The sequence below is a fragment of the Anas platyrhynchos genome, chromosome 1 (assembly GCF_047663525.1).
Source record: "Anas platyrhynchos isolate ZD024472 breed Pekin duck chromosome 1, IASCAAS_PekinDuck_T2T, whole genome shotgun sequence".
NCBI classification, from domain to species: Eukaryota; Metazoa; Chordata; class Aves; order Anseriformes; family Anatidae; genus Anas; species Anas platyrhynchos.
Genome location: NC_092587.1, coordinates 63,654,595 through 63,681,503, shown reverse-complemented (window position 1 = coordinate 63,681,503; position 26,909 = coordinate 63,654,595). Strand labels below are relative to the sequence as shown.

The 26,909-nt window shown below is 52.5% G+C and overlaps 1 protein-coding gene across 4 annotated transcripts; it reads left to right on the top strand.

The window, feature by feature from the left end:
- The first annotated feature begins 1,919 nt into the window (after window positions 1–1,919).
- Window positions 1,920–26,069, top strand: SLC6A13 (solute carrier family 6 member 13). 4 transcript variants are annotated; one of them, XM_038169738.2, is made up of 15 exons: window positions 1,920–2,055; window positions 3,137–3,352; window positions 5,244–5,378; window positions 6,118–6,258; window positions 6,699–6,783; window positions 9,139–9,271; window positions 12,555–12,689; window positions 19,713–19,816; window positions 21,965–22,089; window positions 22,381–22,493; window positions 22,615–22,752; window positions 23,756–23,837; window positions 24,381–24,481; window positions 24,885–25,055; window positions 25,557–26,069. In XM_038169738.2, exons 2-15 carry the CDS (start codon window positions 3,142–3,144, stop codon window positions 25,674–25,676), a joined length of 1,794 nt encoding a protein of 597 aa, XP_038025666.2. In that variant the 5' UTR covers window positions 1,920–2,055; window positions 3,137–3,141; the 3' UTR covers window positions 25,677–26,069. The 4 variants fall into 4 exon arrangements, with proteins under 4 accessions (XP_038025666.2, XP_038025644.2, XP_027323297.2 ...); XM_038169716.2 differs by having other exon boundaries at window positions 23,735–23,837; XM_027467496.3 differs by lacking the exon at window positions 1,920–2,055 and adding an exon at window positions 2,937–3,015 and having other exon boundaries at window positions 23,735–23,837.
- The last annotated feature ends 840 nt before the right edge of the window (window positions 26,070–26,909 follow it).

Below are 26,909 nucleotides of genomic sequence, written 5' to 3'. Positions count from 1 at the left end.
GCTGATTAAAGCCCCCCCTCCTCCCCCAGTTTCTCTGCCTTCTGCAATTTTAAAAATGTGTATTGAACTCATCTTTTTCTGTAGTCTTAAATGATCCTTTGTGATATGTGTTGGTCCTCTTCTCATCTTCGGTAAAAAGATACAATTATTTTGTAAGCTCTCAGCTCTCTCAAGTAACATCTCCCACAACCATACAGACTTTTTCCTGTTTCTCTGCAGAAGACTTGTAAAGGAAGATTTTACTTAAATTCACTTTATTCAGGATTTTCTGGCTTTCTTTTACACTCGTAGATTTAGCACTTCTCCTGGCTGCTTATGTTTCTGCAGAACACTCGTTTTCTTTTTAAACTTATTGTTGCTTTCAGCGCAGTCCTATCTGACCAGGCAGAAGTTAAATAGTTTCTTACTGATTACACCGTTTCCTATCATAGTCCATTAGTGCCTGCTAATTAGTTTGTTTTCTGTTTGAATTGTTGATAAGAACATTGTCAGTGGTGCACTGTAGTTATCACTGTTATCCAGGGATATTTGTGCAGTGATGCTGGTGCCTACTAGAGGTTTGAGACATGTTCCCTTATTCACTTTCCTCTCTTTTTTATGCAAATCTGTTGCACAAGGCAAGGCATTATTTGGCTTTGCTTTCATTTTTTAATCCACGTAGCCTTACCCTTGCTGTTTAACAGCTATGCTATTGACTGGCAGATGGCTTCCTTTCCATGGATGTTCTCCCATCCTCTCCCTCCAGCATTAACTCCTCTGCAGTGTTTTCCTTGTTTTCCAGCAACCTCTGGCTTGAGGACTGGAGCTGTTTTTTTATTTGGCCCATCTGCTTGAATCACTGCAGCAGCAGAGTCCTGTGCCTGTGGCAAGGGCCATGGGTACTGCATTTATCCATTATGCAGCGTACGTGTGTTTCTGTGTGGAGAAGTGTGTCCTTTTGTTTTAACTCTGAATTTCATCTGGTGCCGTAAGTTGCTGCGCTATGAGATGTAGTGAGTGATGCATCCACCTCCTCTACCATGGCCTTGTTTCCTAGACCCCCGTTGCCTCCCTCCCTATCTCATCCTTCTCTCCCCGTGATGAGGAGTTGTGGTGTATGTGCTCACCCCTTGGCTGGATCCAGTCCTGTTCCTTGTTCCCTTTCCCTGTTTCTTCCCGTGGGAAGTCCAGCACCGTGTGGATGTGGGCCCACCATAGATTAGTGTGGTGTGGCTGCACTATTCCTCTCCTATCCCTAATAACTCTACACGCCTAAGGCCCAGGCTCTGCTTCTGCTTTGCAGGCCTGACTCTGAACCCAAAAAGATGATACTTTTTTCCTCTCTTGCCCCAGATATTCAGCAGCAGATGTAATAAAAATATTTTAAAGCCGTGTCTCACTTACATCCTTGGACCATCACAGCTGTAGCATGCCTTCTGTGAACAAAATCCAGCTCTGTTTGCCTTATTTATGGCCCCCAAGCACGGCCGTAATGCCTTCAGATAACGACCGGCAGCGGTACCAAGACCTCCTTCCTGCTGATGTTGCAGCCCTGTGCGCCACCGGGGCTGGTTTTTATCCTCGTGCGTGGTTTTCCAGCTGCTGCTTGGCTCTGGCTGCTGGGGCAATGTGCGGCTGGGCACTGCCCCCTGCCCACGTCCCCTTCTCCCAGGAGAGACCCCGTTAAATGGGGTTTCGGCTCTTACCTCAGCCCCTGGTTTTGGCTCCCTTGGGTGCTCCCGTGCTTCCGTGGCCAGCAATGAGGAGCAGCACGGCCACGTGTGACCCTGCAGCAGCCAAAAAGCCACCGGCCGGCAGGGAGGGCGAGGGACGGGCGGCCCCAGCAAGAGCTGCGGGCAGGCAGGGGGAAAGAGCCCCTTCGCCCTGGCCATGAAATCAGTCATGTGTAGGTTTTTGTCCGGCCCTGGGGGGTGGGGGAAGGAATGTGGGTTGGGCGAAGTCTAGGATTACACCAGGGCTGAATTTTTTCCCTTTCCACGCTTTAAATCGCCAGCACCTTTGGGTCCTGCCTTCGCCTCTCCCGCCAGCTCGCGCCCCGCCGGCCCCGTCCGCCAGGTAACCGCTGCGCGCCCACCCGCCCCCCGCGCCCACCCCTGGGCCCGCGCTGGATGAGAGGTCACCGCGCGCTTTCTGCTCGTTTAATCATTTTCCAGCACCCACGGTTCCTCCCGATCCTCCCCAGCCGCTGCTGTCAAACTCCTGCCAGTGCTTCTTGCTCCTCTCCACCTCCCCGAGGGCTTTGCAGGGGGCTGCGCAGGGGCAGGGAGGGAGGGGGTCAAAGTGCTGCTTTGCCTGTTTTTCTTTTTTTTCCCCTCCCCGGATGGGGGAAGAGTGTCCTTTGCTGCCGGTGCCTTTTCCTGCTCTCCTGGCGTGAATGAATGGCCAAAGTTTCCCACCGTAGGCTGAGCTCGATGGGCTCAAGCTCAGAGTGCGAGGGTCACCACGCAGAGGAAGGCTCCCTCCGGGGCACGAGGGTCTTCGGCGCTCCCAGCTGTGGGATGGGGTTTGGTTGGGTCGCCCTTTGCCCCCAGGGCTCTGCAGGCAGGAGGGCATCCTGCCCGCAAGGAACAGGCCCAAACACCCCCAGCCTCCTAAATGGCAGCCGCAGAGCCGGGGAGATTGCTCCTAACAGCTGCCACCACTGACAGCAAAAGCTTCTTTCCCTCCTATTTCAGTTTGCCCCTTTCCCGTATCTAAGACTTTTGTGTCCTTTCCAGCTTCCACCATACGGTCTGTAACACCAGACCTTAGTAAACAGCAACAGGTGAGAGAAGTGCTTATAAAACATCTCTTTATGTATTTAATCCCTCCTCTCACCCCACTCCAGCCCCAACGCTGTTTCCCGGTGCGTGCTGCAGTGGGAGCTTCTGTAGAAGGATGTGCTTCCACAAGTGTTTTGAGATGGGTCAATTAAAAATAATGAAGCTGGGAGTGGCTTTTTAAGGACTGGCACAGCCAAAGCTCACACGTGCCCTTGGTGCCCTCCTTCCAGCAGGAATCATTACAAACAGCCGAGTAAGGGTTTGGCATGTGGGTGCCTGCGCGTGTCCTCTCCCCTCTCTGGCCTTCCATAGCTCGGGTTTTGGCCTCGTTGCATGGCTTGTTGTGAGCGTAACAAAGGAAACTCCTCCTGAAGGTGGGATGGATTACAGAGTCCCTGGCGCCGTTAGCAATGGCGAAACGGTGCCCGCGCGGCCTGGCATGGAAAAGGAGAAGGAAGAGGAGAAGGACCAGACCCTGGAGCGAGGGCAGTGGAACAACAAGCTGGAGTACGTCCTGTCGGTGGCCGGGGAGATCATCGGCCTGGGAAACGTCTGGCGCTTCCCCTACCTCTGCTACAAGAACGGCGGAGGTGAGTGCAGCCCTGGTGCCACCAGCATCTCCCCGGTGACATCCCTGCCCAGCCCCAGTGCACATTTTCTTTTAGCTTGAGGTAGCCTTTTAGAGGAGAAAAATGAAAGCCCAAAGTTTTTCTCAAGCTCAGTTCAGTGGCAGGTGGGGAGGGAGCTGCTCTCCCCATTTGGTGATTAATTGCTAATTGGGCTCTCCGGAAGGGCAGGGCTGGGGGAAGCGGCACTTGGCTGGGAGCTGGCGGGCACTGGGGACCAGGGCTGAAATCCCCTGGCGTTAGCTGGGGGCAGTCTCATGGGCCTCACTAAACTGCTTTCATCCCGGTGGCATAAAAGAGGATTAGCCGCTGTTTAGCTACTTTCACGCTGTGCTTTGCCTGGTGCGTGTTGCTTTTCACCAGGTGCTTGGGAATTTCATTCCCTTTTGAAAGGCAGCTCGGGACTGCTTGGACAGAAAAGAGGTTTCTCAGCCTTTTTTTTCCCCTCAAAATGGGCCTGAAGCAAAGCCCCGTGAAGTGGCAGAGGCAACGAGGAGTTTGAAGTCTCGGGCAAAGTTTTCATCCTGCGAGGCAGGGGAAGGATGCATGAGACTGGGGCACAGAGGGCAGCGGTTCTTGGGGCAGTGAGGTGAAGTGAGGCCAGGCAGCAGCAGGGGCTCTGCCCTGCCTCCAGAGCCCAGCCCCGTCCTGGCACCAGATCCCTCATAGTGCATCGAGATTGATTTTAAAGGCTGCCAGGTTTTTAAAACCTGGTTTGGTTCTGTGCTCCTTGGGGAAGGCTGGTCTAGCCACTTGCTTCTCTGGTGCTTAAATAAAAGTGAGGGGTCTTTATTTAATTTCCAGGTTCAGGGCAGCTGTGGCCAGCCTGTCACCAGTGTTACCATGCAGCTCCCAGTGACTTTTGCTGGAGTGTTTGCAGGCAGTGGTGATAACTCTCCTCAGCTTGTGCTTTGCTTGGCTCAATGCGCCGGGCTCTCCACAAAAGAGATCTGCAAAATCTGAGTTATGTAAATAGGGGCAGCCTGTCACCTTGTCTTTCTTGAGGGATATTTCCATACAGCAAAGAGTCTTACATATTTAGTACTCAGTGTGAGATACCAAGGTCCTGTATAGTGGTGGGAAAAAAAAAAAAAAAAAAAAAAAAAAAACCAACAACAAACAGTAAAAAAAAAGTTATTTTCACTCTCGTTCGTGCTTGCTTTCGCCTCCCATGACAGGGTCAGGCCTTCCCTGGGCAGGCTGGCCCGGCCGATTGGGAAATACTGGGGAAGCCTGTCTGGTGGTGTGGCTGCTGGCGCCGCAGGGGAAGGGGAAGGGGCTGGGGCGACATGCAGCACACCTCCCACGGGCATTGGGGTCCCTGCCACAACGTCCCACCACGTCCCTCTGGGAAAAAGGCACCGCTTTTATGGTGCTGACAGGAAGCTCTCTGTGCACTTTTTGGGTCACTTTTTTTGCAGAAGGGGAGGGCCGTGGCCCTGTTTGCTGATGGGGTGAGCACAGGGTGGGACTTCTGCCTGGCCCCAAAGAGCCTTCTCCACATTCATCCATACCAGCCAAGCTTCTTAACAAAAAATCTTGGGTTTTGAGTTTACTTCTGCTCCAGAATTGTTATTTCTCCTGTACTCCCACCAGCCTGACCCAAGAGCCAGTTAATATCTCACTGTCTTGGAAAAGGACTAAGTGAGGGAAAGGCAAGGCTTGAGCAATTTCCATGGGGTATTAATGAACCTGGGATCATCAAGCAGCTCGTGGGGATGTCCCTCAGGCCCTGCAGGGTGAAAGCTGTTACTGCATTGAACACTAACCCTGGAGTAACCAAACGCCTGACACATTTTGTCTTGGTGTTGGCATCCAGGCCTTATTTCTCTTGTATGCTGCTTGAATCTGCCAGGTGCCTTCTTCATCCCCTACCTCATCTTCCTCTTCACCTGCGGGATCCCCGTCTTCTTCCTGGAGACGGCGCTGGGGCAGTACACCAGCCAGGGAGGGGTGACGGCCTGGCGCAGGATTTGTCCCCTCTTTGAAGGTGAGTGGGGTGAGATTGAGGGAACCCTGGGACCCGTGGGTCTGTGCTCATCTTCTGCCCATCCTTGTGAATCCCAGCCCTTCCCAAAATTAAGCCAGAAAAGTTGATCCCAGCTTCCTTCTTCATGTCAGGCTCTGGCTGGGAGCTTTGCACCCAATAAAAATTCCTCCAAGATCTAATGATGAAAATGCTCCTGGCAGTTATGCAGAACCTGAAATATATTGTTATTTTTCTTAGTCGATGCTATGTCATTTCCCTGAGTTTGTGGAGGGCTTAAAACGTTAGTGGTGAAAGCTGTTAGCTGTCATTGACTGTCAGATCCACTTCTACCACTATTTCAGCACAATCATCCACTCTCAAGTCACTTTCCATGATTTCTCAGCACTAAAAAGTCCCAGTTGCCTGAATTCCCTGTACCAAAACCTTGTAGATTAAGGCCCCAGGAGCTGCCTACCAGCCAGTGGTTTTGTGTATTCATCCCACCTCAGCTGCCCTCCAAGCCCATCTGCTGGTACAGGTTGGGTTAAAGAGCCTGTATAGATGGTGGGATTTTGGGGGGGACTGACACCTCGGGGGGTTGATGTGCTGGTGTTCCTCCAGCAGCACTCACCATGCAGAGCAGAGATGAAGCTCTGAGTGAGCACAGTGGGGGACAGGCCAGGGGGCCAGGTGCTGACCCCTTGGTGAAACCTGGTCCTCAACAAGTGGTTCACCCCCTCTGGGGGCCTCCTCTCCGCAGGAATTGGCTACGCCTCGCAGGTCATCGTAGTGCTTCTGAACTTCTACTATATCGTCGTGCTGGCCTGGGCCCTGTTCTATCTCTTCAGCTCCTTCACCATCGACCTCCCCTGGGGCAGCTGCAACCACGAGTGGAACACAGGTGGGTGCGGAGGCCCTGCTGCTCTCCTGGGTCCAGGCACTGCTGAGCCCATGAAACCCCAGCTCGGGTCACACCGCTGCCTGTAGGGGTGGGGAGCCCCCAGTGACCACAGTCCTGATGGTGATTTTGGGGATGAGGCTGCAGCCACCAAGGGTGTCGTCCTCCTTCCTTCCATCCATCATCCTGTGCTGTGTGTGAGCTACAAACCCAGGGACGGCTTACCATGCCTGCTGGAAGGAAAAATTAAATGTCATCTTCTTAATTGTCCTAGGTTTCTTGCCCTGGAGGGGACTCCTTTGGTGCATCAGTGGGACTGTACAAAATTTGTCTCTGAGTCAATGTCACTGGGTGTTGACCCTGTGGATGGACAGGGAGCGGTTTCCTCCGGTTCTCCAGTCACTGCTACTCACGCCCCCTCTCTCCCTGGGCCTCTCCCGCAGGGAACTGCATGGAGCTCCAGAGGGCAAACTCGACCCTCAACGTGACCCGCGAAAACACCACCTCGCCGGTCATCGAGTTCTGGGAGTAAGTAAAGCACGGCCTGTACTCCTCTTCCCTCCGAGACCTGCCTCCCCCGGGCAATGAACCACCCGTGCTGGTGGTTCCCATTAATCCGCGCAGGTCAGAAGAGGCCAGGAGAGAGCACGCTGGGCAGTCAGGGCAAAAGCTCTCAGGGGAGCTCCGTCAGTAAGGTGTGATGCTGCTGGGCTCGTGGTGCTTGTCTGGGGCTGTGCTGGCATGCCTCAGCTGACTTGTCCTGCCCTTATGCCTTATTGCTATCCCCCTGGCCTTTTTGGGCTCCTCATTCTCACAGGCCTTGGTGATGGCCAGCTGACTCTGTACAAAACTTTGCCTCACTGTTGCTTTACTTCCTCTGGGCCTTGACATTTCTTCTTCTCCCTTATTCCTCCTCTGTTTGTGTTGCTTCTCCCTCTGGTTCCTCTCATGTTCCTCAGTTCCACCCGTAAACTCCCTTGTACAGATATTTCATCCTGCAGTGTAGGTGAATTGCTCCATGTTCCCCATCCCCAAACCACGGATCAGGCTTACCCAGGGTGCAGGCCTCATTAAAATTAGAGTCACTACCTCAGGATATGGTGACCATTGCCCTGTGGCTTGGGTATGGTTTATGTGTCTACTGGATTATCCACTGCTCTCGTTCTATCTAGAGCACTCTGTGTGTGCAGCCCTTGACCTGCCTGGTGGCTACATCCACTGTAACCATGCTCAGGACACAAGAACACATCTGTGAGCGTGGTGTGGTCTGTGGTGATCCACCATGAAGCAGCTCTCTGTTGGGTCTTTGTCTGTGTGCTTTGTAAGCTTTAGAGTATTCACCTGTTGAAAAGGAGACCTAAAAACCCTGTGAAGTATTGCAGGAGCCCATGCTGGTGATGCAGTGGGTGATCTCTTTCCTTTGGATCTATGCTCCTGTGTGGTACCAGCATGTTCCCAGGAGGCTGTGTCATGGTGGATGGTGACTTTTGTATGCAGGCTTATCTTCATCTCAAAAATAGAAAAAGAGGTGATGCTTTTACTTCAGTGACTAATATGATAGCTATACTGAGGGGAGAAGCTCACCGAAATCAAATTTGAGTGCTGGGTTCAGCTCACATCATGGTGATATTCACTCCCTCCTTTTCGTTGTCTTTTTCCTTTGTGCATTGGTTAGCCCAAAGTACAAAGTAGTTTGATTTTTGGCACAACGGCACAGGCTGCAGGTGTGCGATTTCTGATGATGCTCAGCATCTCCTGGGACAATGGGCACTGCCCAGCTCCGAGTCCTGGCTGACAGACCAAGAAGGCAGCCTCTGCTGCCACCACGAATTTCCCTCGTGAGCTGAGGCTGGCAGAGGGCTCTGCACACCGCGGCATCCCTGGGGCAGCACAGGGCAAAGCTCTGTTCTTGCATCTGCCCATGAGCAGTGATCGTTACAGACTGCAAGGCGCTGGGTACATACACTGCTCCTAATGAGCTTATGGTAATTCCTTCCATAGATGGGATTTTTCTTTTCTCCTACAGTGCACTTGTATTTTTTCTTTCAACCTGCTCGCATGCAGTTAGATGCTGGCCTGCCTCAGACTGCTCCTCCTGAGATGGGCAGCTGGAAAATTGGTGTCCTGTGAGCATCCCCATGTTTCTGGGGAACCAGCACATGGGACTGGAAATTTCCACTGTCTGTCCCTTTTGATGCAGCGTCCGTTCCTGCCCTCCTTGGGCAGGGGTGGAGGAGGCAAGGGTTTCCCTGAGATGCACTGACCTGCCACTGGGGTGATGGCATGCTTCTGGCTGCGGTACAGTGTCCAGTTAGTTATGGTCTGTTAGCATCCTTCCCCAAAGGTTACATAGTCCACGTGCTTAGAAGCAGGGAAAGAGCAAGATAACAACAAAATGCTCAGAGGAACAGCATGATTTCTTGCGATCCCCTTCTTACCCTCTCAATCCATCTTAGACTGTGGTTCTCCAGGAACGTAGCCTTTATTTTGGGATAGTTTCAGCCTTTTACAGCGGGGTAGGCTTGTGAGCATGCTCCATCTGCAGCTGCTGGGGCTCCAGCACGTCCCTCTCTGCCTGTCTCAGGTTCGGGACTGCACTATGGTATCACTCTCAGATAAAGGGAGTAGAAATGTCTAACCCAACAGGCCAGCATGGGAGTAAGTGCAGAAGCAGGCTGGTGGTACTGCAGTAGCAGTCTGCGTGTGGGGTGCTGTTTGACACCTCTGTGGCTTGCAGCTCAGAGCTGGGCCTTGTTTGTAAAACATCCCTCCTCCCCTGAGCTGTCAGGTGCTCTGGTGGTGGGGTGAGTGAGATACGGTGCTGGGAACACTGGTGGCCATCTCCGGTGACACTCAGGTGCTGTTTTCCTTCCCTCTGTGCAGGAGGAGAGTGCTGAAGATTTCCGATGGCATCCAGCATGTGGGCAGCCTGCGCTGGGAGCTGGCTCTGTGTCTGCTGCTGGCGTGGATCATCTGCTACTTCTGCATCTGGAAAGGGGTCAAGTCCACAGGCAAGGTGAGTGCTTGGCTCACATTGAGCTCCTCCTTTGATCACAGCTGGGGTGTTTGACCCACCTGCTTCTTGTGTGTTTAGGCAAGTCCTGGAAATGCTTTTTTGAGGCAGCAGGACCCTGCAGTGCTCACTGTGCAGCACCAGGCTCTGTGCTAGAAAGGATGGGAGTGCTAGACAGAGGCGGGAGGCTTCTCAGAGCATTAACTTCCAAGATTATCTTCCACCTGATCCCTCTCCATCTGAGGCCCAGGAGAACTTGCTGTCTTTCTGCATAGTGGATGGCTGCACTTTCCCTTCCCTTCTGCCACAGCATGAACAAGCCGTGTGGTTTTTGCCTCTGCTGGCAGGTGCAGATGGAAAATCTTCAAATTCATTAGATAGTTACGAAAGTAACAGTGGTGATCTCAAAGCCCTCTCTGCCTCAGCATCATGGGGATCTTCTTTTTGTCTTTTTGTTGGTCCCAACTCTTGCTATACTTGCTCATATTCCCCAGCAAGAGTCTCCTTTTTTCATGCACTCTGGTCACCACAGAGATATTTCTCCAAATTCTCCTAGGAAGGGTTGGTGTGATGATACAGCTCCATCCCAAGATGCCCCATCCCTGTCTCCTCTCTGTTGCAGCATATGCCACTGTTATTTGCACTGACACCATTACTTAGTTCCTACTACTGCCTCCTGACCCATTCCCAGCCAGCAAGAGCAGATGGAAGTGAAAAGGTTTAGTCTGTTATCTACATGGTGTCTTCTCAGCGTGCTTCAAACAACATGGCATGTGTGGTGGGATATAAATCGTAGCCGCATCCATTTCCATCAAGTTGATGGCATGGATGTTAGCAGTTTCTCCCACTTCCAGAATGGTCTGGAACTATGAAACATGAAGGGGAAATCAAGCAGCTTGCAGAGATGATGTTTTCTGGTTTCCATGGAGTAAAATTAGAAGAAAAGAGCAACTGCTTGCTGTGGTGGCCTAGTAAAAGAAAGCAGAGGCAGTATAATAACAGCAAATATGATACTAAGATACAGCAAACATAGTGTGGGAAGTGCTGAGAACAAATTCAATCTATTTTAGATACAAGTTCTATGTAAAATGCAGGCGCTTCTTAGCTAAAAGGACAAACGATGATGAGATCTTACCACCTGGAAAGCAGAACCCTTCTTATAGTGGAGAATCACTGCCCACTGGTCTATCAGCCCCTGAACTGACATTGCCCTGGACAGAACAGTCCTGCAGCGGTTTGCATCCTCGGATGCAGGGACTGCCTGTCCCTGGGGAGCGCTCGCAGATGCAGGAGGTTGTCACAGATGGAATCACTTTGCCGAGGCATGTGGATCAGGTTCAAATAAAACCCTGGATGTTGCTGACCAGCATGTGACAGAATGATCACACTGATCCCGGCAAGGTTCCTGGTGATGTAGCTAGTGCTAACAATGCCCGAGAAATAAAAAGATTGGGTCTGAGCCAAGCATTGAGTAATATCTCATTGGATCCAGATGTTCGTGTTGTTAGATAGAAGTTTGGCACTCTCCATCCAAGAAAACATTCTCCAAATTCAGGATGCTGGTCTCTGCAGATGTGAGTGACTGTTGGGTAAAGAGCTTAACACATGAGTTCTTGTAGGCACACGGGGCATTACCAAGGTCTGAACCGTGCACCAGAGAACAACCAGGTTGTACACAGAGCCCCTGAAACTGCTGCGATGTAGAGATCCATCTGAGAACGTGCAGCCTGCCATCCTGGAGGAATATGCACGAAGGTTCAAAGTCAATGGGTTGTCTTTAAGATTTTTGCTTTTAATCTTGCTTTCACAAGCTGAGAAAGATTAGACTTTCATCCTGCCATATCCCAAAGCAATAATTCGGTTGTGTGGCAAGTACAGGGATGACTGTTAAACTCTCAGGACCTGTAGATTTGATTAACTGTCACTGAGAAGCTCTAAATCAGAGTCTTCTTGAAACTTTGAGATTGAAATGAGTAATGGCATTTGCTGGTGTTGAAGGATGATGTCCCTGGGCTCCTTCAATGTCCAGGATGCAGATTCAGAAGGACAGGGATGGAGCTGCTCACACAGATGTCTCAGGCAATCATGAGCCCAAGCGAGGAGGTGTTTTTCACCTCTCTCCATGGCATTCCCCAAGACTGCTGTGATATATGCAGCAAGACACATGAAGTGCATGGAGATATTGGGGCTGTAGGCTGAGGTGATAACCTAGTAGTTTGTTTTTTCAAGGGTGGGATCTCTCAAATCCTTCTGTCCTTCCACATCACAAACAGAGTCACCAGGTCTGTATCTCAGCTTAGACCCATTGCAGTGTCAGGTGCTTTGGATGCTTTACTCAGATGGAGTATATCAGGGTGGGTCCAGAAGAATCTCTTTTTGATTCACCATTTGGATCCAAGACGATTATCCAGGATAATCCTAATCGTGTTGTCCAGGCAGATCACCCTCCCATTGCTGGCAGTACCTCTGCTGCTGCAGAAACTGCTGTGGCAGTGATAGACTGCCACCACCACTAAGGGATGGTGGGCTTTAGGTGGATTTGGGAACGGCTCGCTCTGGATGGATGGGCAGGCATGAGGAACAGATCATTTCACAGCATCACACATTGCAGCTCCTCTAGAGATGTGCTTTAGCTCTTTGGTGCGTAACTGCCAAAGCTGAGAAAAGAGCTGTTGGGTAGCATTAAGGCGAAGGCAAAACCTTGCTCTGCACATCCACACAGGAAAAAACGGAAGGAGCAGCATTTCTTTGCTGCCCCAGTGTGATACAACAAACTGAACAAGTGTTTGCACGGTGGTCAATCAGTCTTGAAGGTGTGGTGGCCATGCAGAGGCATTAATGACCTTACCCAAATTGCTGGTGAGGCCACCCCAACCCTCAGCTTTGGTTTTAACTGTGTGGGAAGCAGGCCGCAGTGCGGTGTTGTAGCACACTACAGCAATTAGCCTGAGTAGTCCTGAAAACACCTCATTTGTCCCCAGACGGGAGGTTACGTTTATGTTCTGTGCGTGTGACTCAGCCCTGTAATCAGGGTGGGGGCGTGCAGGTCCTTTGCAGATGCACACAGGGATTGCTGCTGCCTTCAGTGGAGCTGCTCCGGTGACAGGCTGCTGATAGCCTAGCTCACGTTCTGTGTCTCTCCTAGGACTAGAAAGGTCTTTTCTGGCTCCAGGAGCACCATGCCACGACCCAGGTTTCCTGGGCACATTCAAAAATGTATTTCTTCCCACCGTAGGCTAAAGCAAGGTGCTTGGTGCGCTCACCTGTCCTCTCGTCCTCCTCCCAGGTGGTGTATTTCACGGCCACGTTCCCGTACCTCATGCTGGTGGTTCTGTTGATCCGGGGAGTCACCCTGCCCGGGGCATCCCAGGGAATCCTCTTTTACCTTTATCCAGACCTCAGTCGCCTCGGGGACCCCCAGGTAAGGACAGTGGGGAGCCAAATGGCTGAGCTGTGCTTGCATGGATGCCTGGGGCTGTCCTCTTCACCTCTTTTTCCTTTTCATAGAATCAATCATTAAGGTTGGAAAAGACCTCCAGGATCATCAGGGACAACCACCAATGTCACCCACTAACCATGTCCCCAAGCACTATGTCCAACCTCTCCTTGAACACCCCCAGGGACGGTGACTCCACCACCTCCCTGGGCAACCCGTTCCGATGCCTAACCAACGCCTTCTCGCTCTCTTTCTTCCAGTTTATTCTGTCTGTCTCCTCTTTCACCCTGCTGGGCATAAGGCAGAGCTGAGATATGGGTAGATACTGTGGGTCCCCATGCTCTCTCACCCTCAGCCTTCACCTCTCCCCTTCCTGTATTTTCTAGCCTGAGCTGGGTCTGAACTACCCAGGGGCATGGGCAGAGGTGGCAGATTAACCCCCCTGTGAGAGCAGTTCCAGCTGAACCCCCTGTTTCTTGAGGAGACCCCTGTGCTGCTGCAGCACTGTGGCACGTGGGGAGGAGGAGGAGGAAGAGGAGGAGGATGGCTCTGTGCACCCCTGGGGCCTGGCTGCCCTCCTCGCCTCCCCGTCCCCATCGAGAAATTCCTGCCTGCAGAAACAGAGGGTCGGCACCTGACCGCTGCTGTTAATCTCTTTGGGACAAGTTCTTCCACGTTAAATCCTGGCTCCAGCTGAGCTGCTGTACCAGCCTTTGTGCGAAGGTGTTTCCAAAGGAGATTAAAGGGTGCCTGCCTGGAAAATAGGCCAGCAAAACCCCTCGTAACCCTGTTAACTCTTCCTGCTCTCACCCCGCTGCTGCCTTCGGTATTAATTTTGCAAGCAGGGGCATCTCCAGCTGACCCTGCCCTGCCTGATGTGAGGAGCACAGGAGGGTCCCTGGGGTGGGGGTGTGCCAGGGCTGCTGGGCACCCCTGGCCTTGCTGGTGCCACTGGTGCGGTGCGGCTCCGGGTGATCCAGCTTGACATAGGGCGTCCCATCTGGGGAGCTAAGCGCCAGTTTCCGCTTTGCAGCTGAAGGTGGTCTGCTTTGTGTCATGTGTGCAGTGCTCAGAGCTCCTGCTCAGCTTTCTGGCACTCGCTCTCTGGCCAGCTGTGTGCCTGAGCAGTGGCTGGAAAGCCTAATTTTGCAGTGCTGGCTTCCCTCGTGCTGTCTCCCCTTGCTCGTGGGGAGGAGGTGGGTAGGTCAGCCCTTCCTTTCTGGGAAGGTGCAGCACGGTTGGAAGGGGCTTTTCCAAAACACCCAGGAGCATGAGGGCAGGCCAGTGGTAGCACTGTGTGTGTGGCTCCCTTTGTATTGATGTTGTATGAGGGCTTTCGGCACCAAGATGCCATTTTCGAGTGGTGCTCCCCAGATTACACAAAGCCCCGTGGTCTTTGTGGCTGCGTCCCCCAGGGGACAGCACTGAACCCCTCTGGGCACGGCATGGTCTGCTGCTGCTCTGTCCCAGTTACAGCTTGACCTTTGGAAGCACGGCTTCCTTCCAGCCTGGAAAACACCGCACGGGTGGATGTGGTTGTGCTGTGATCCCTCAGCACACGAGCTCTGCTCCCCCCTCCCCGACACACCATGGATGCCATCATTCCCTGACCAATGCTTTGCTTCTGGGGAAGAAAAGGTGGATTCAGTAGCTGTGGTTGCCTTCATATACTGTGATTTATTTGTCTTACCAAGCCAGGTAGCACAGCTTGTGGTTTCTCCTTTGTTCCCCCATCGGGGAGGGAAGGTGAGGGTTAGTGCCCCGCGTGTGCACTGTGCAAGGGCAGCACGAGCCTGGGCCAAGTCGATGATAATTGATTTGTGCCCACAAGGCAGCAAGCTGTGGTTGTTTACCCGCAGTCCTGGAAAAAGGCAAGGTTCTGCAGTTCCTGGGAAGGGGTGCTGGAGGTGGGAAATAAAAAATAAGCAAAATAAGCTCTTCGATCTGAGCCTTGTGATAAGGAGTCTTAAGGGGAGGCTTAAGCGAAGGGCAAATGATGCACAAGGGGACAAAAGGGTAACTGCTTAAAAGTATATGAAAGCATATGTCAAAAGAGGGGATGAATTATTTAGCAGGTTCTACTAGGGGAGAAGGAGCTGAGATGTGATGAAGTGTCAGTGTGTGGAAATCATTGCTTATCACCTGCCCAACGACCTTGGACAGAAGTGTGAAATCCTGCGCACGAGAGCTGATTGATAATGGTCTCTGCTGGCCATAAAGCCTGAAACTCCCTAAATCTTCTCGCACCTTCATCTTCCCACTTTATAAAACGTTTGTAATTAAAACATCAGATGCAAAATATTTGATGTATAGGAAGAGCAGACCATGCAGAGAACCTGCTAACCAGAACTTTTGCATATTGGAATCCAATTCTGCTGAAATACAAGCAGATAACAGCAAAACCACCAGAGAGAAAATTGATTTTGAACTGTATGTCCCAAAATTAAGATCTCCCCCTCCCCCCCCCAAAAAAAAAGAAAAAAAAAAAAAAGCAACCTCATATATATTTGTTGCTAAATGTTGCATAACATTTAGTATTTTTGTGTTAGTATGCTAGCCAATTACTAAGCCCAAATCTTTTTCCCCCTCCCTGACTGCATTTCTGGAGCTCCAGAAACTTCCTACGTTTTTCATAGTTCAGGCTGTGGTTTAACAGAAAGGGGGGGGGCTTGGGGTTTTTCACCACTTCCACATTTGCTCGTTCTGCCCTTCATAAGGAGCCTTGTGGCAATTTTATCAATTGTTTATTTCAGTGAGATAACACCGGGGACTTCCTGATGTGATTATGGGGGGAGATGCACAGCGTGATCCACTAGCAGGAGGCTGAAATGAGAGGAATTCAGACTAAAAATAAGCGTTAAGTGTGAGAAACTTGTCATTGGAGCAGCTTTTCTCCAGTGCTGGCAGGCTGGCCATCGCTCGATGCTTTTGTACCGTGACCAGACACCAGTGTTATGGACAGGCTTGGGGAGAGAGCCGAAGGGCTTGGTGCAGAAGGTGCTGGCAGTGTGCTTGGGCTTGCTTGAAAGAGAAGAAATATAATGGTCTCGTTTTGCTCTGGTATCAGTTGCAAGTGTTTTCGGCTAAATTTCATTGTGTTTGGTGAGTGAGAACGAAGGGGTAAAATTCCCCAGCCCCCGAGCATCTCCCTCCCTGCACAAACACCGAGTGCTTCTCACAACATGCCCAGGACCTCCCACTCTTGTTTTCCCCCTGCAATTTCCAGAAAACACGCTGTCTTGCTGCGTGTGCTTGTGCTTTACCCCGAGAGCTCCAGAAGGCCTTTGTGTAATGTAATGACGGAGCAATCTTTACAGAGCCACTTCCCCTCTGGCCCCTGGGGCCGGGAGGCAGCGGCAGGGCCAAGGACTGCTTGATCGTGGGCCCCCCAGCCATGGGAAGGGGTCAGAGCCCCCAAACCCCTTCCAATTCAGCCCCCTCCTGCTGCTGCTCCTCTGCCAGCGAGAGCCGCTGCCTCCCAGCAAGAGGGGAAGGCGACTGAGGGCCTGCTAAATATTATTTGTTCCCCTTATTTGTTTCCTTTCCCAGCAAGCCTTTAACTCAGCTCTGCACGCCCATGCCGTGCTGCTGCCGGCCCCCCACGTCCCCTTTCTGAAGGCAGAGTGTTTGTCTTCGGGCAGAGCCACAAAGCCTGGGGGCCAGGAGCATCCCTCGCCCCGTTGCACTCCCCAGGGTGGGCAGCTGTGCTTTTTGGGATGAACCACAACCTGCTGTGTTTTCTTGCAGTGTTTAAAGGAAGCCCAGCAGTGGGGAGCTCCCCTGGGTGCAAAAAGTCAGTCGGCAGGGTGGGTGCAGGAGGTCAGGGCAGGCTGGTGGGGTCTCGTGGGGACCCTGAGTGCCCACATGCCAGTCCTGGAGGACAGAGGAAGGCAATAATCTGGGAAGAAGTGCTCAGTGTGCTGCAGGTGGAGGCTTGCCTGGCTTTTGCCCTGGGTGTGCTCTGTGCTGAGCCCCCGATGGGGGCAGCTTGGCACTGGGCTTCAGCAGGATTTTGCTCTGCAATGGTCTGTGTTATTATCTGTAAGTGCTCTGAGGTCTTCCTGAGGAAGGATCTGTCTCAGTACAGGGGGCTATTAAATTCTAGCACATATAATAAAGCGAATATTGCTGAGAAAATTAAGGGAGGAAGGAAAATGTCCTCTGATAGGCCATAACTACCTTGGATAACTGCAGCTCAGGTGTGAAGGCTTTGCTTAAAAACAGCGAGTAGGAGGTTATTACAGACTGGAGTAAACAACATGTTCAAGGAAATTGAATTATGAATTAAATAAACTGGATGGCTTAGAAAACTGCAGACAGCAACCAAATCAAAATACCCAGGCCGCCTATGTGCTGGTGAAATCTGAACCATGGGGCGAGCTTCTCCAGTTGCTTCGGGAGCGGCGGTCAGAGAACAGCGGCAAGATTTTCTGCAGGGGAAAGAAAGAGCCCCCTGCGACCCCATCAAACCCCTTCAGAGTGGGAATATTAAAATAATGAGAGGATGCTGATCAGCAGTGTGGGATGGAGAGGGGGGGGTCCTGGAAGGACTGAAATGAGCATTTCTCGGAGTCACAGCAGGGAGGGGACTGAGCACAGCTCGGGGAGGGCAGATTTGGGCTGTTGTTTCCAGGGGTGGCTGCTGTGTATGGCCCCCGTGAGCCTGCAGGGCTGGGGGGAGAGATGTGCTTCTCATGGGGAGCTTGAGGAGGGGGCTGGATGAGAGGTGGGCTGGGGGCTCTTCCAACCCCAGGTCCTGGGTTGTGCTGCTCAGCTCCATCACAGGAGGGTCAGGAGCACCCATGGCATCAGTCCTGGTGGAGCCTCTCAGCCCTCAAGGAATTTAGGAACTGCCAAGGGGCTGGGAAGGAGGGAAAGGTGGCTGGTCAGTGGACAAGAGCCTCAGTGGCCTCTTAAAATAGGAAATAAACTGCATACAGCCCAGGCTGGTGTTCATGGTTATGCTGGTTATGGACCATAAGCTCCGCAAGCCACATTTAGCTTTATTTACACTGGTTCATGTGCTGCCTTGCCTCAGGTGGGAACAAGTGCTGAGGCAGGCCCCGCACTCCCCACAGATATCCCCTGGGATATGCACCCCGGGGGTGTTGTGTTGGAAGGAGCAGGCAGAGAGCAGGAGCCTGCAGACCCCAGGCTGGTCTCTGCCGCACATCAGGGGCATTGCTGGGTGTAGAAAGCAGCCTCTCCGTGAGCCACAGAGCTAATGAAGCTCGCTGTCTTGGTATTTGACTTCTACCGTGTCTGGTAAAGCACCATTTCTTTTCCTGCCCTTGGGATGTTTCTCGTGTCTCTTGCTTGTGTGATTTGTCTGATATTTAACACTGGTTGACTGTTCCTCCCTGCAGATTCCCTCTCAGAGGGGACGCTGAGTCTTTCCCGTTCCCTGGTTGCTGTGAAATTCATAGGTAGCTGGTTTCTTTGAGGCTTCTGCCCGCTGTTAAATCTGTTTGAAACTGGGCAACTGGGTCCGATGTTGTGGCAAGGACAGGGGGCACTATTTGATGGCAAAAGTCTTGTTAACTCAACAAATGGAACTAAAAGGGCTTCAGAAAAACACAAGAGAGGGGGATTCAAGTTAGAATTTGATGAAAAGAAAACAAAACAAAACACCCCATTTATTCCCAATGCTTTTGAAATGCATTAATGAGCTAGCATTTTGGTCTCTAAACCTGCCTCCCTATTCCACCCCTCTAAAACAAGTAAAATTCACTGAGATCAATGACTTTTTCCAAATCCTCATGCCCAGAACTAACTGTTCCCGTCCAACCTCATCGTCTGCCTCTTCCCATTCTACAAACCAAAGGCACGATCTGACTCCTTGTGACTGACGAGAAGAAGGTAGGGCTGAACGTTTCCCAAGCTGCTTGCAGGACAGCCAAGGAAAGCAGCTTCCCCAGCCTGCCCTAGCTGCTGGCACTGCTGGCTCACGCACCCCATTGCCCCTCGGGACACGAGGCCGTGGATGGCAAGGTACAGGTGTTACTTGGAGCCACCGAAACCATTGCAGTGCTTTCTGTTGGCTTCTGCTCTCCTCAGGAGACATCTCAGGGCCACTGCTGCTCCACCTGGAGACTCTTCGCATTAAGCTTGTCCCCGTAACAACTTCCTTCTGCTCTCCTTTCCTGACTGCCTTCCCTCTTGTCTCTAGAAGGTGGCTGCACTTCAGCATTGACTGAATGATTGCCTTATCTCTATTTTATAAACCCTCTAGGAAGAAAGATGTTAGACAGTGGAGGGGTTAATTAATAATTGTCACTGCTTCATTCCTCGCTGTTGGCTCCTGCTTTTGCTGCTCTCTGCAGAAGACGGTGGCTGTGGCTGCAGCAGTGACTGCACACAGCAGGGCTTTCGAATCAAATTTGGCACTGACAAATGTCAGCCTCCGAGCACCGGGACATGCTCTTGACAGAGAGATCGAAGTGGAGTTCAGAGGGGCTTCATGGCACTAACATCACTCTTGTATTTGCTTTTAGGAGCTGTCTTGGGCAAACAACTCTGTCTGTTTCTTATACTCCCCTCCTGCCTGGTTAATTTGCTTTTACATTTTGGATCATTTAAAGTTAGGTCTTGGAGCAAAGGGCCACCATCAGCATGTACCTGTGCCACCCAGTGGGAGACCAGGCCTACCCAAATCGTGTTCCCTTTCTCTGCTGGCAGCGAGGGCTCGTTCAGCTCAGATTTGTCTGAGGAGGACAGAGATGACGATGAAGAGCTGTATGTGCCGTGGGTTTGCAGGGCTCTGGCTGCATCCCTTCCCCTTGGCACTCTTATCACCCCCAGGGTGCTTCACAGAGCACGGGAACTCTTGGCACTGTGTAGCCTGTTCCTAGCAAAGGCTTGTCCAAGCGCTGGGTATTGCTGACCACCCCAGCACTGATCTTCCTGCTGCTCATGGTGGCCCCGGGGGCTCTGCCTCCTCCCATCAGTGCAGTGTCTGCGCTCTGTGCTGGCCTTGTCTTCTCACCTGTGTTTGCATCTCCCTTGCAGGTCTGGATGGATGCAGGCACTCAAATCTTCTTTTCGTATGCAATTTGTCTGGGATGCCTGACAGCTCTGGGCAGCTATAACAAATACCATAACAACTGCTACAGGTAACTGGAGCACGGCTCTGCTGCCTTGAGCCTTCCCCTCCCTCAACATCAGCACAAACAGGCCAGTGAGCCGCTGGAGGCTCCTGGCCTTTTGAAGTGTCATGCTTTCCATTTCTACCCAAGGCATAAGGACACTTTTTCCACGTGTTTTTTTCCTCAAATCCAGTTCTCTGTGCTTTGTACCCAAGGGGAATGCCAGGAACTTTCTGTCTGTGTCACAGATGACAAATTCCCTCTTCCACACTGCATAAAACCCATCAGAGCCAGATCCTCTTCACTGGCTTTGTGACCCCACGCCACCATGTCCCCTATTTACATAGGTGCTGAAGGGGAAGCAGAGCTGTCAGATCAAATGTCTCTAGACTGGAGTCCTTCCACCTTGCAATTTATCCTCCCAAGGTTCATTTGTACCTAGTGTCTTGCACAGTTATCAGTGCTGTGGGTGCCTACATGCTAGCTGTGGTCTGTATATAAACCTGCAGGTGTGACTCCTGTTTCTTGTGTGCTCTGCCCATGCTGAACAGCCCTCCAACAGAGATCAGCCGAGCTGCCAAACTGAATCAGACTTTCAAGTTGAAGTGTTCAGGTGAAAATAAGCTCATTTTGCTCAGATGTACCCAGCATCTGGAGCCATATCTCTAGAGTCAAAAAACTAGTGTGAGAGGAAGAGCTCAGAAAACCTACCTGCCTCCCTTCTCACCCTTTCTCATGCTGGCCATATTGCTCTTGGTACTGGGTTCTCCCCACACCTTTTAAATTCAGATTTGTTGTCCTTGCTGTGGAAGGTCCTGGCAAACCACCATGTGGTCCTAGCTTGGCATCTTTCTCTTCACCTTAGAAGTTAACACCTGCTGTAGGGAGGTGTTAACCCACCCGCTCCAGCAGCGGGGCTGGGACCTCTCTTCCTTTTCGTGTCCCTTCTATCAGGTGCAGTTCTCAGAGAGAAAGCTGTGGGAAGAGAAAAGAGAACAGATTGACTCTGGCCTGCTGCATGGCCTTGGGCATTGTCCGTGTGCATCTCCAGTATGGATATGTGACATGGAGGGGCTGCTGAGCAGCAAAGTTGTAAAGAGGCTCACAAAGAGGCCATCTCCAAGATTGCACCAAAGAGCAGGGGCTGTTTCTCGTTCTCTGGGATGATAAGGGACATCATCAGATCTCCCCAGCTTCCTTTAGGGTGAAAATCTGGGGTTTCTTTTTTGCTCTGGCCATTTCCCACATCTCACACCCCAGCATGATGCCCCTTCTCACCTTCCAGGTGACTGGAGAGCATCTTCCAGCCCATGCTTTTCCAAGGAGGCAATGACCTCATACATACATCTGGGAGAAAGAGGGAAGGAACACTAGGAAGGAAGAAAAAATATGTGAAATAAATGCAAGTTAGTGTAAAATGGTGTTAGGCGATGGGCAGTCCTTGACCATGCAAAGTGCTGTGGTTTGGGAGGAATAGTCTGAGCTACACGTGTGGTGTGGGGGTTCTGTGTGAACTCTGCTCTTTCTCCAGAAATGTTTGCAGACCAGGACTAGCGCTAGTTCCTGTGCAGGGAGGAGCGTGAAGCCCCCCAGATGCTAAAGATCTACAGAGTGGCAAAGAAAATCACACTGGATTCGCAGAGTAGCATTTAACAGAGTCAGAGCAGGCCATGAAATGCCGGAAGGGTGCGTTCAGTTTAGTGCAGACTATTTTGGAAAGATGCTGCAAATGTTAGTGTTGTCCCCAGGGCTGCCGCCACAGGAGGCCCGGGGAGACTGGAGCATAAAAAAGAATTGGATAGATAAGCAATGTTTAGTTTAACAAGTAGATGGATGGGAATGAGATGAAACAGAGACAAAAGGGAATAGATCAGAGGAAATAAATTGGATGGCTCTGTTCATCTTTTCCTCATAATGCGAGGACCAGGAGATATCTAGTAGCGCTGAGAGCCCAGAACATTGTAACTGGTCTGAGAAATCTATTAAGGAAAAATAAATGCCCCCCTCTCAGACAGAAATAATCTCTGGCACTCTCCCCCACAGGGATCAGAAGAGAGAGAGGGAAAAAAAAATTAGGCGTTTAGATGTGCAGCAAGTCTATCTCGTGGGTCAGTGCTCAGGGTGGGGTGTGGGTCACCCCTGGCCCCCTGGCTGATGCTGTGCCCCCTCCTCCAGGGACTGCGTGGCCCTCTGCTTCCTCAACAGCGGCACCAGCTTCGTGGCCGGCTTTGCCATCTTCTCCATCCTGGGCTTCATGGCAGGCGAGCAGGGGGTGCCCATCGCCGAGGTGGCCGAGTCGGGTGAGTGGGGCTGTGGTGGGGTGGTGGGGTCATGGGGGGGCTGCTGGTTGTCCCCGGGGCCAGGTACTCGCCCCGGGCTGAGTGGTGTTGCACTGCACGTCCCCATCTTGGTGGCCTCCCAGCCCTCGCAGCAGTGATGTGGCTGTGGCTTGCTGTGCCTCCGTTCCCTTCCTGCCCTCAGGACCTCCTCTGTGCCGTGAGGAGCCTGGGTTTCCCGCATGGCTCGTGGCCGTGTGGGCCTGCACCAGCCGTGCCGTGTTGCTGCCTGCTCTGAAGCCCTTCTCCCCGCAGGGCCTGGCCTGGCATTCATCGCCTATCCTCGGGCTGTGGTCATGCTGCCCTTCTCCCCGCTCTGGGCCTGCTTCTTCTTCCTGATGGTGGTGTTGCTGGGACTGGACAGCCAGGTAAAGTCGCGGGGCCACTGTCCCTTCAGGACGGGATTGAACTTGGCCAGTGGGAGTGCAGAGGGTGCTGGAGAGGAGGTGCGGGATGGGCTGACAGAGGTGGGATCTTCGCTCTCTGCAGTTTGTCTGCGTGGAGAGCCTCGTCACAGCCCTTGTGGACATGTACCCCACCATCTTCCGCAAGAAGAACCGCCGGGAGACCCTCATCCTGCTGGTCTCCGTCCTCTCCTACCTGGTCGGGCTGGTGATGCTCACCGAGGTATTTTGGGCTCAGACCACCCGCATGGTGCTCACTGGGGGCCTGGCGGGTGGTGGGGTCCATGCTGGGGCCAGATACTCACCGATGAGCCCCATCCTGCTGCCTGGTGCCTGGGGGAGGCTGCCCTGCCCTGCCCTGCCCTGCCCTTCCCCACATTTTTGCTTCCAGCCCTCAGCCCTCGTGCCAGTTACAGCCCTGACAGCTCTCCTGCCAGGACTGATGATTGGAGCTCTGGCCAGCCAATATTTTGGTTATAGATTTATCTCTATATGAGCCAAACCTTCACCACTTCGGCCTGTTGCATGGTTCGGGCAGAGCCTTTGTCCTTCTCTTCCCTCCTGTATAGACCTAGGTGGAAAATGGATGGAAAATCTAGTGTGACTGAGCATGTCTCGTATCTATTACACTGTTTCCATGTATATTCCCCTTGTGATTATTTGCCTCAGAGTTAAAACTGTTCTGCTCTAAGACCTCTGACTCCTCCTGGCAGTCTGTGTGTCATGGGGTTGGTGCTGCCACGATGCCCTTTACAATTTGCATCTCCTGTGTTCAGAGGACAGCTTTTTCAAAATTTTGCCCGAATAATGTTTCACCTGCAGCTTTGTGCCTGGACAAACCTTCAGGCCCAGTTTGTAGACTGGTTTGTGGCACTGGGTGCTGAAACACCTGTCTTGTCCTAAAATACCCCCGCAGTCTCTGACGGCCACTTCCCCTCTCCTGTCCTGCCCTGGGCTGAAGGGCTGCAGAGGCTCCTGGCAGCAGGGAGCCTCCTAGAGCTGCCACGTCTCCATCAGGCCTTGGGTACAAGGGATGTGGCTTTGCTGTCGGTTCAAACCATGCCCCAGTTAGAGGGAGGTGCCCGCAGCTCTGGGGAAGATGCTGAGTTCGTTTCCTGCTCTGGCTGGAGCTCCTGGCCTGTGCCTGACTCCTTTCCCCTCTCTCCCTCCCCACCTCGCCTCGCTGCCCGCTTGGCCCTTCCCAGGGTGGGATGTATGTCTTCCAGCTCTTTGATTACTATGCTGCCAGTGGCATGTGCCTGCTCTTTGTGGCCATCTTCGAGACTCTCTGCATCGCCTGGGTCTATGGTGAGTATGGACCAGGAGGGCCCCCAGATCCGCTCTCTCAGTCTGCTTTCCCCATCCTCAATGTGCCGGTCCGTAACTCCTCTTGGCAAGTGCTTCGCAGTGCAAGGCAGCCCTCTAAACACGTGCTTTGGTGCCCATGGACTCAGCTGTGGGGGCTTCCTCACAGTAAAGCCCTGGGGGATCTGCTTGGCAGATATCCCCAGCGTGTTCCTACGTGCCCCTGCTTTTGAGGCCCTCCCTCCTTGGGGATGTGGAGCTGGTTGTGAAGTGATTTCCCACCCTGTGCGTACAGGCATCTGAGATCCCCCAGCATTTTTGAGACACCTCTCTCAGCCCTGATATTCACAAGAGATGGCCACACTCCTCCTCAGGGAGCTCCCCAGCAGGGTTTTTGGCTATGCTGAGGTTACTGCCTCATCTTCTGGGGAGCTCCCAAATGGTGGTGAAGCAGGGCCCCCACTTGCCATCCTCCCTGGGACACGCAGACCCTGCTGCCCTTGTTCCTGGTGGCAGTGAGGCATCCATCCTTCCCTTCTTCCACAGGTGCTGAGCGTTTCTACGATAACATTGAGGACATGATCGGCTACCGGCCGTGGCCCATCATCAAATACTGCTGGCTTTTCATCACTCCAGCAGTTTGCATGGTGAGAGCCCACGGGAAGAGGTGTGGGGAGGGAGATGGGCAGAGCCTGGTGCCTCTGAGATATACGTACATATATACAGAGGGGTGTGCATGTGTGTAGAGGGTTGTGTAGCCTGTTCTTCTGCACGTGTTTGTGATATTTGGGGTCGGGTGTGGGGCTAAGCAATGGGCAGAAGGGCCCAGATGAACAGTGACAGATGTGTCTACTGCTGGGACGAGCTCCTTGGGGCTGTGCATGGGGACTGCCCTAGCAAAGGTGTTTTGGCTGGTGTCTCCTCTGTTGCTGTCCCAAGGAGCTCTTTGTTACCATAAAACTGTGCAGGTGTGGAGCCACCAGGAAGACATATTTTCACTAACAGTTGATTTTCTGGCACTTCTCCTCTTGGTTTCTTCCACCCTGCCAGGCGACCTTCTTGTTTTCTCTGATCAAATACACCCCACTGACCTACAACAAGAAGTACGTGTACCCGTGGTGGGGGGACACCCTGGGCTGGCTGCTGGCCCTCTCCTCCATGGTGTGCATCCCTCTCTGGATCGTCTACAAGCTCTCCACCATCAAAGGCTCCCTCAGAGAGGTGAGGCTGATGCTCTGGGATCAGGGCTGTGCTGCCGTGGTGAAGTCCAGCCTTGCAAGGGTTTTTTTTTTTGTGTGTGTCGTGGGTTAATTAGTAAGGAGCCTGGAATAAATCAATTGAATGAGTTCATTGCTACAGTGAAACTGTTGGTTTTATTGAGTTCTGCCTGGCTGCAGGGCTGCTCCAAGCTGGCTGTTGCCTCTTGGTGTCCTTACTTTATTGCTTTTGTCTCTCTGCAAGCACCATTAGGAATAAACTCATTAGGTGGTGAGGACAAAGATGGTCTCCAGTGCCTCAACTCAATTTGGAGGCTGCCGTTGACTGCAGCCAGGAGTCCTGCTCCAAGAAAACCCACAACCCTGCCTGTTCTCTGCCTCCTGCATGTGCTCGGGAATGGGTTGTGATAGCTGGCTGAATAAATGATAACCATGACTGGAAGGGGAGGGCCCAGGTCACCTTTTGCCCTCGTGGCCATACTCAATGCCTACCTTTGCCTTCCAGAGGCTCCGCCAGCTCACCTGCCCACTTGAGGACTTGTCTTCCAGGCCGAGCACGGGACTGCCCCTTCCCTCCACCAGATCAAGCCTCCTGATGCTGACAGAGCTGGAATCTCACTGCTAGGACCTGTGAGGCTCTCCCTCCCTCCCCCCAGGACGGTTTCTGTGCAGCCTTTACTACCTGTTGGAAAACACAAGGATTCTTCACCCACCGAGGAGAGAGGGATTTCTGGGTTCTGCTCCCTTCCCTGGAAGATTTGAAGGGCTGAGGGAGAGGCTGCCATGGAGATGGTTTGTGTGGAGTTCGCAATGCACCTTAATCCTCTCCCTTAGAGAGGGCTCTGAAGGGGCAGATCAAGCACCGGTGGTGTTCCTGAGCATTCCCAGCCTTCTGGTGGGCAGAAAGGAAGGACTGATCATGGAGTGGAGAGAGCCAGAGAGTCTCAAAGCTGTGGCTCTGGTCTGGACTTTGGGAGCTTCTCCGTTAATTCCATTAAATCCTTGTATTTCCCCTCTAGATACACTCTGTCTCAGTTTTGTCTGACCTGCATCAATTTCTAGGGCACGCCTGGTGGGGTGTTAGTGCAGCTGTGCTGGGCATCCTGGTCTGCATCTCTGTTGCGCTGTCACGTTTGTACAGCAGCATGGCCAGGGAAGAGGAAGCTTGGTTAGGGTAGGAGGGGAAACGGGGAACATTGATTAGGAGGCCTCTGTAAGCAGCATGCTTGGGGTTCTTAGGTGGAGAGTGTGATGCCACCTTCTGCTGGAACCACTGCCAGCTCCCAGCCAAGGGAGTCACCTGGCTGGGGAGTCACTGGGGCCTGAGGGAGGTGTGTGGGCTGGTGTTTCTTCACGCAAGTGAAGGACCACGGCAAACTGCCCCTGGCATCTGCAGGTCTAGGCAGTTTCTGTGCTGACTGGCTTCGAGGTGCTCTGCAGCCAGTTATTTTGTTTTTGCTGCGTATGGAAAAAGGGCTGCATGGCTGAGACAGGACCTGTATGTTATGTCAACACTGCCGCTAACAGGGCCCCTCATTTCCACAAAAAAAACCCAACAAACAAACCCACCACGCATCAAAGAGCTGCTGTTTTAGATGGTGTAGCCTCAGCATCTGAGGAGGGCAGCCAGAGGACACGTAGCCCTGGGAAGCTGGATGACTCTCGGGTAACCCTGAGGAAGCCGGAGCCTAGGAAGAGCTGAGTGAGTGAGCAGAGCTCGTCTTTCCAGAGGATCCATGGACACTGGTGGGCACCACAGGTATGGCCCGGTCTTCTGGAGCTGCGTGGAGCACCCATCACGGGGAGAGGAATTAAAACAGTCCACGCAATTAGCCACCAGGTGGCCCCAGGACTTCAC

What these genes read in the sequence shown, in the direction of transcription:
- SLC6A13 (XM_038169716.2), top strand. Translation starts at nt 3,142, where the DNA reads ATGGATTACAGAGTCCCTGGCGCCGTTAGCAATGGCGAAACGGTGCCC. An exon ending in CTGCATCGCCTGGGTCTATG is followed by an intron (nt 23,838 to 24,380) that starts GTGAGTATGGAC and finishes CTTCTTCCACAG; the next exon opens with GTGCTGAGCGTTTCTACGAT. An exon ending in TCACTCCAGCAGTTTGCATG is followed by an intron (nt 24,482 to 24,884) that starts GTGAGAGCCCAC and finishes CCACCCTGCCAG; the next exon opens with GCGACCTTCTTGTTTTCTCT.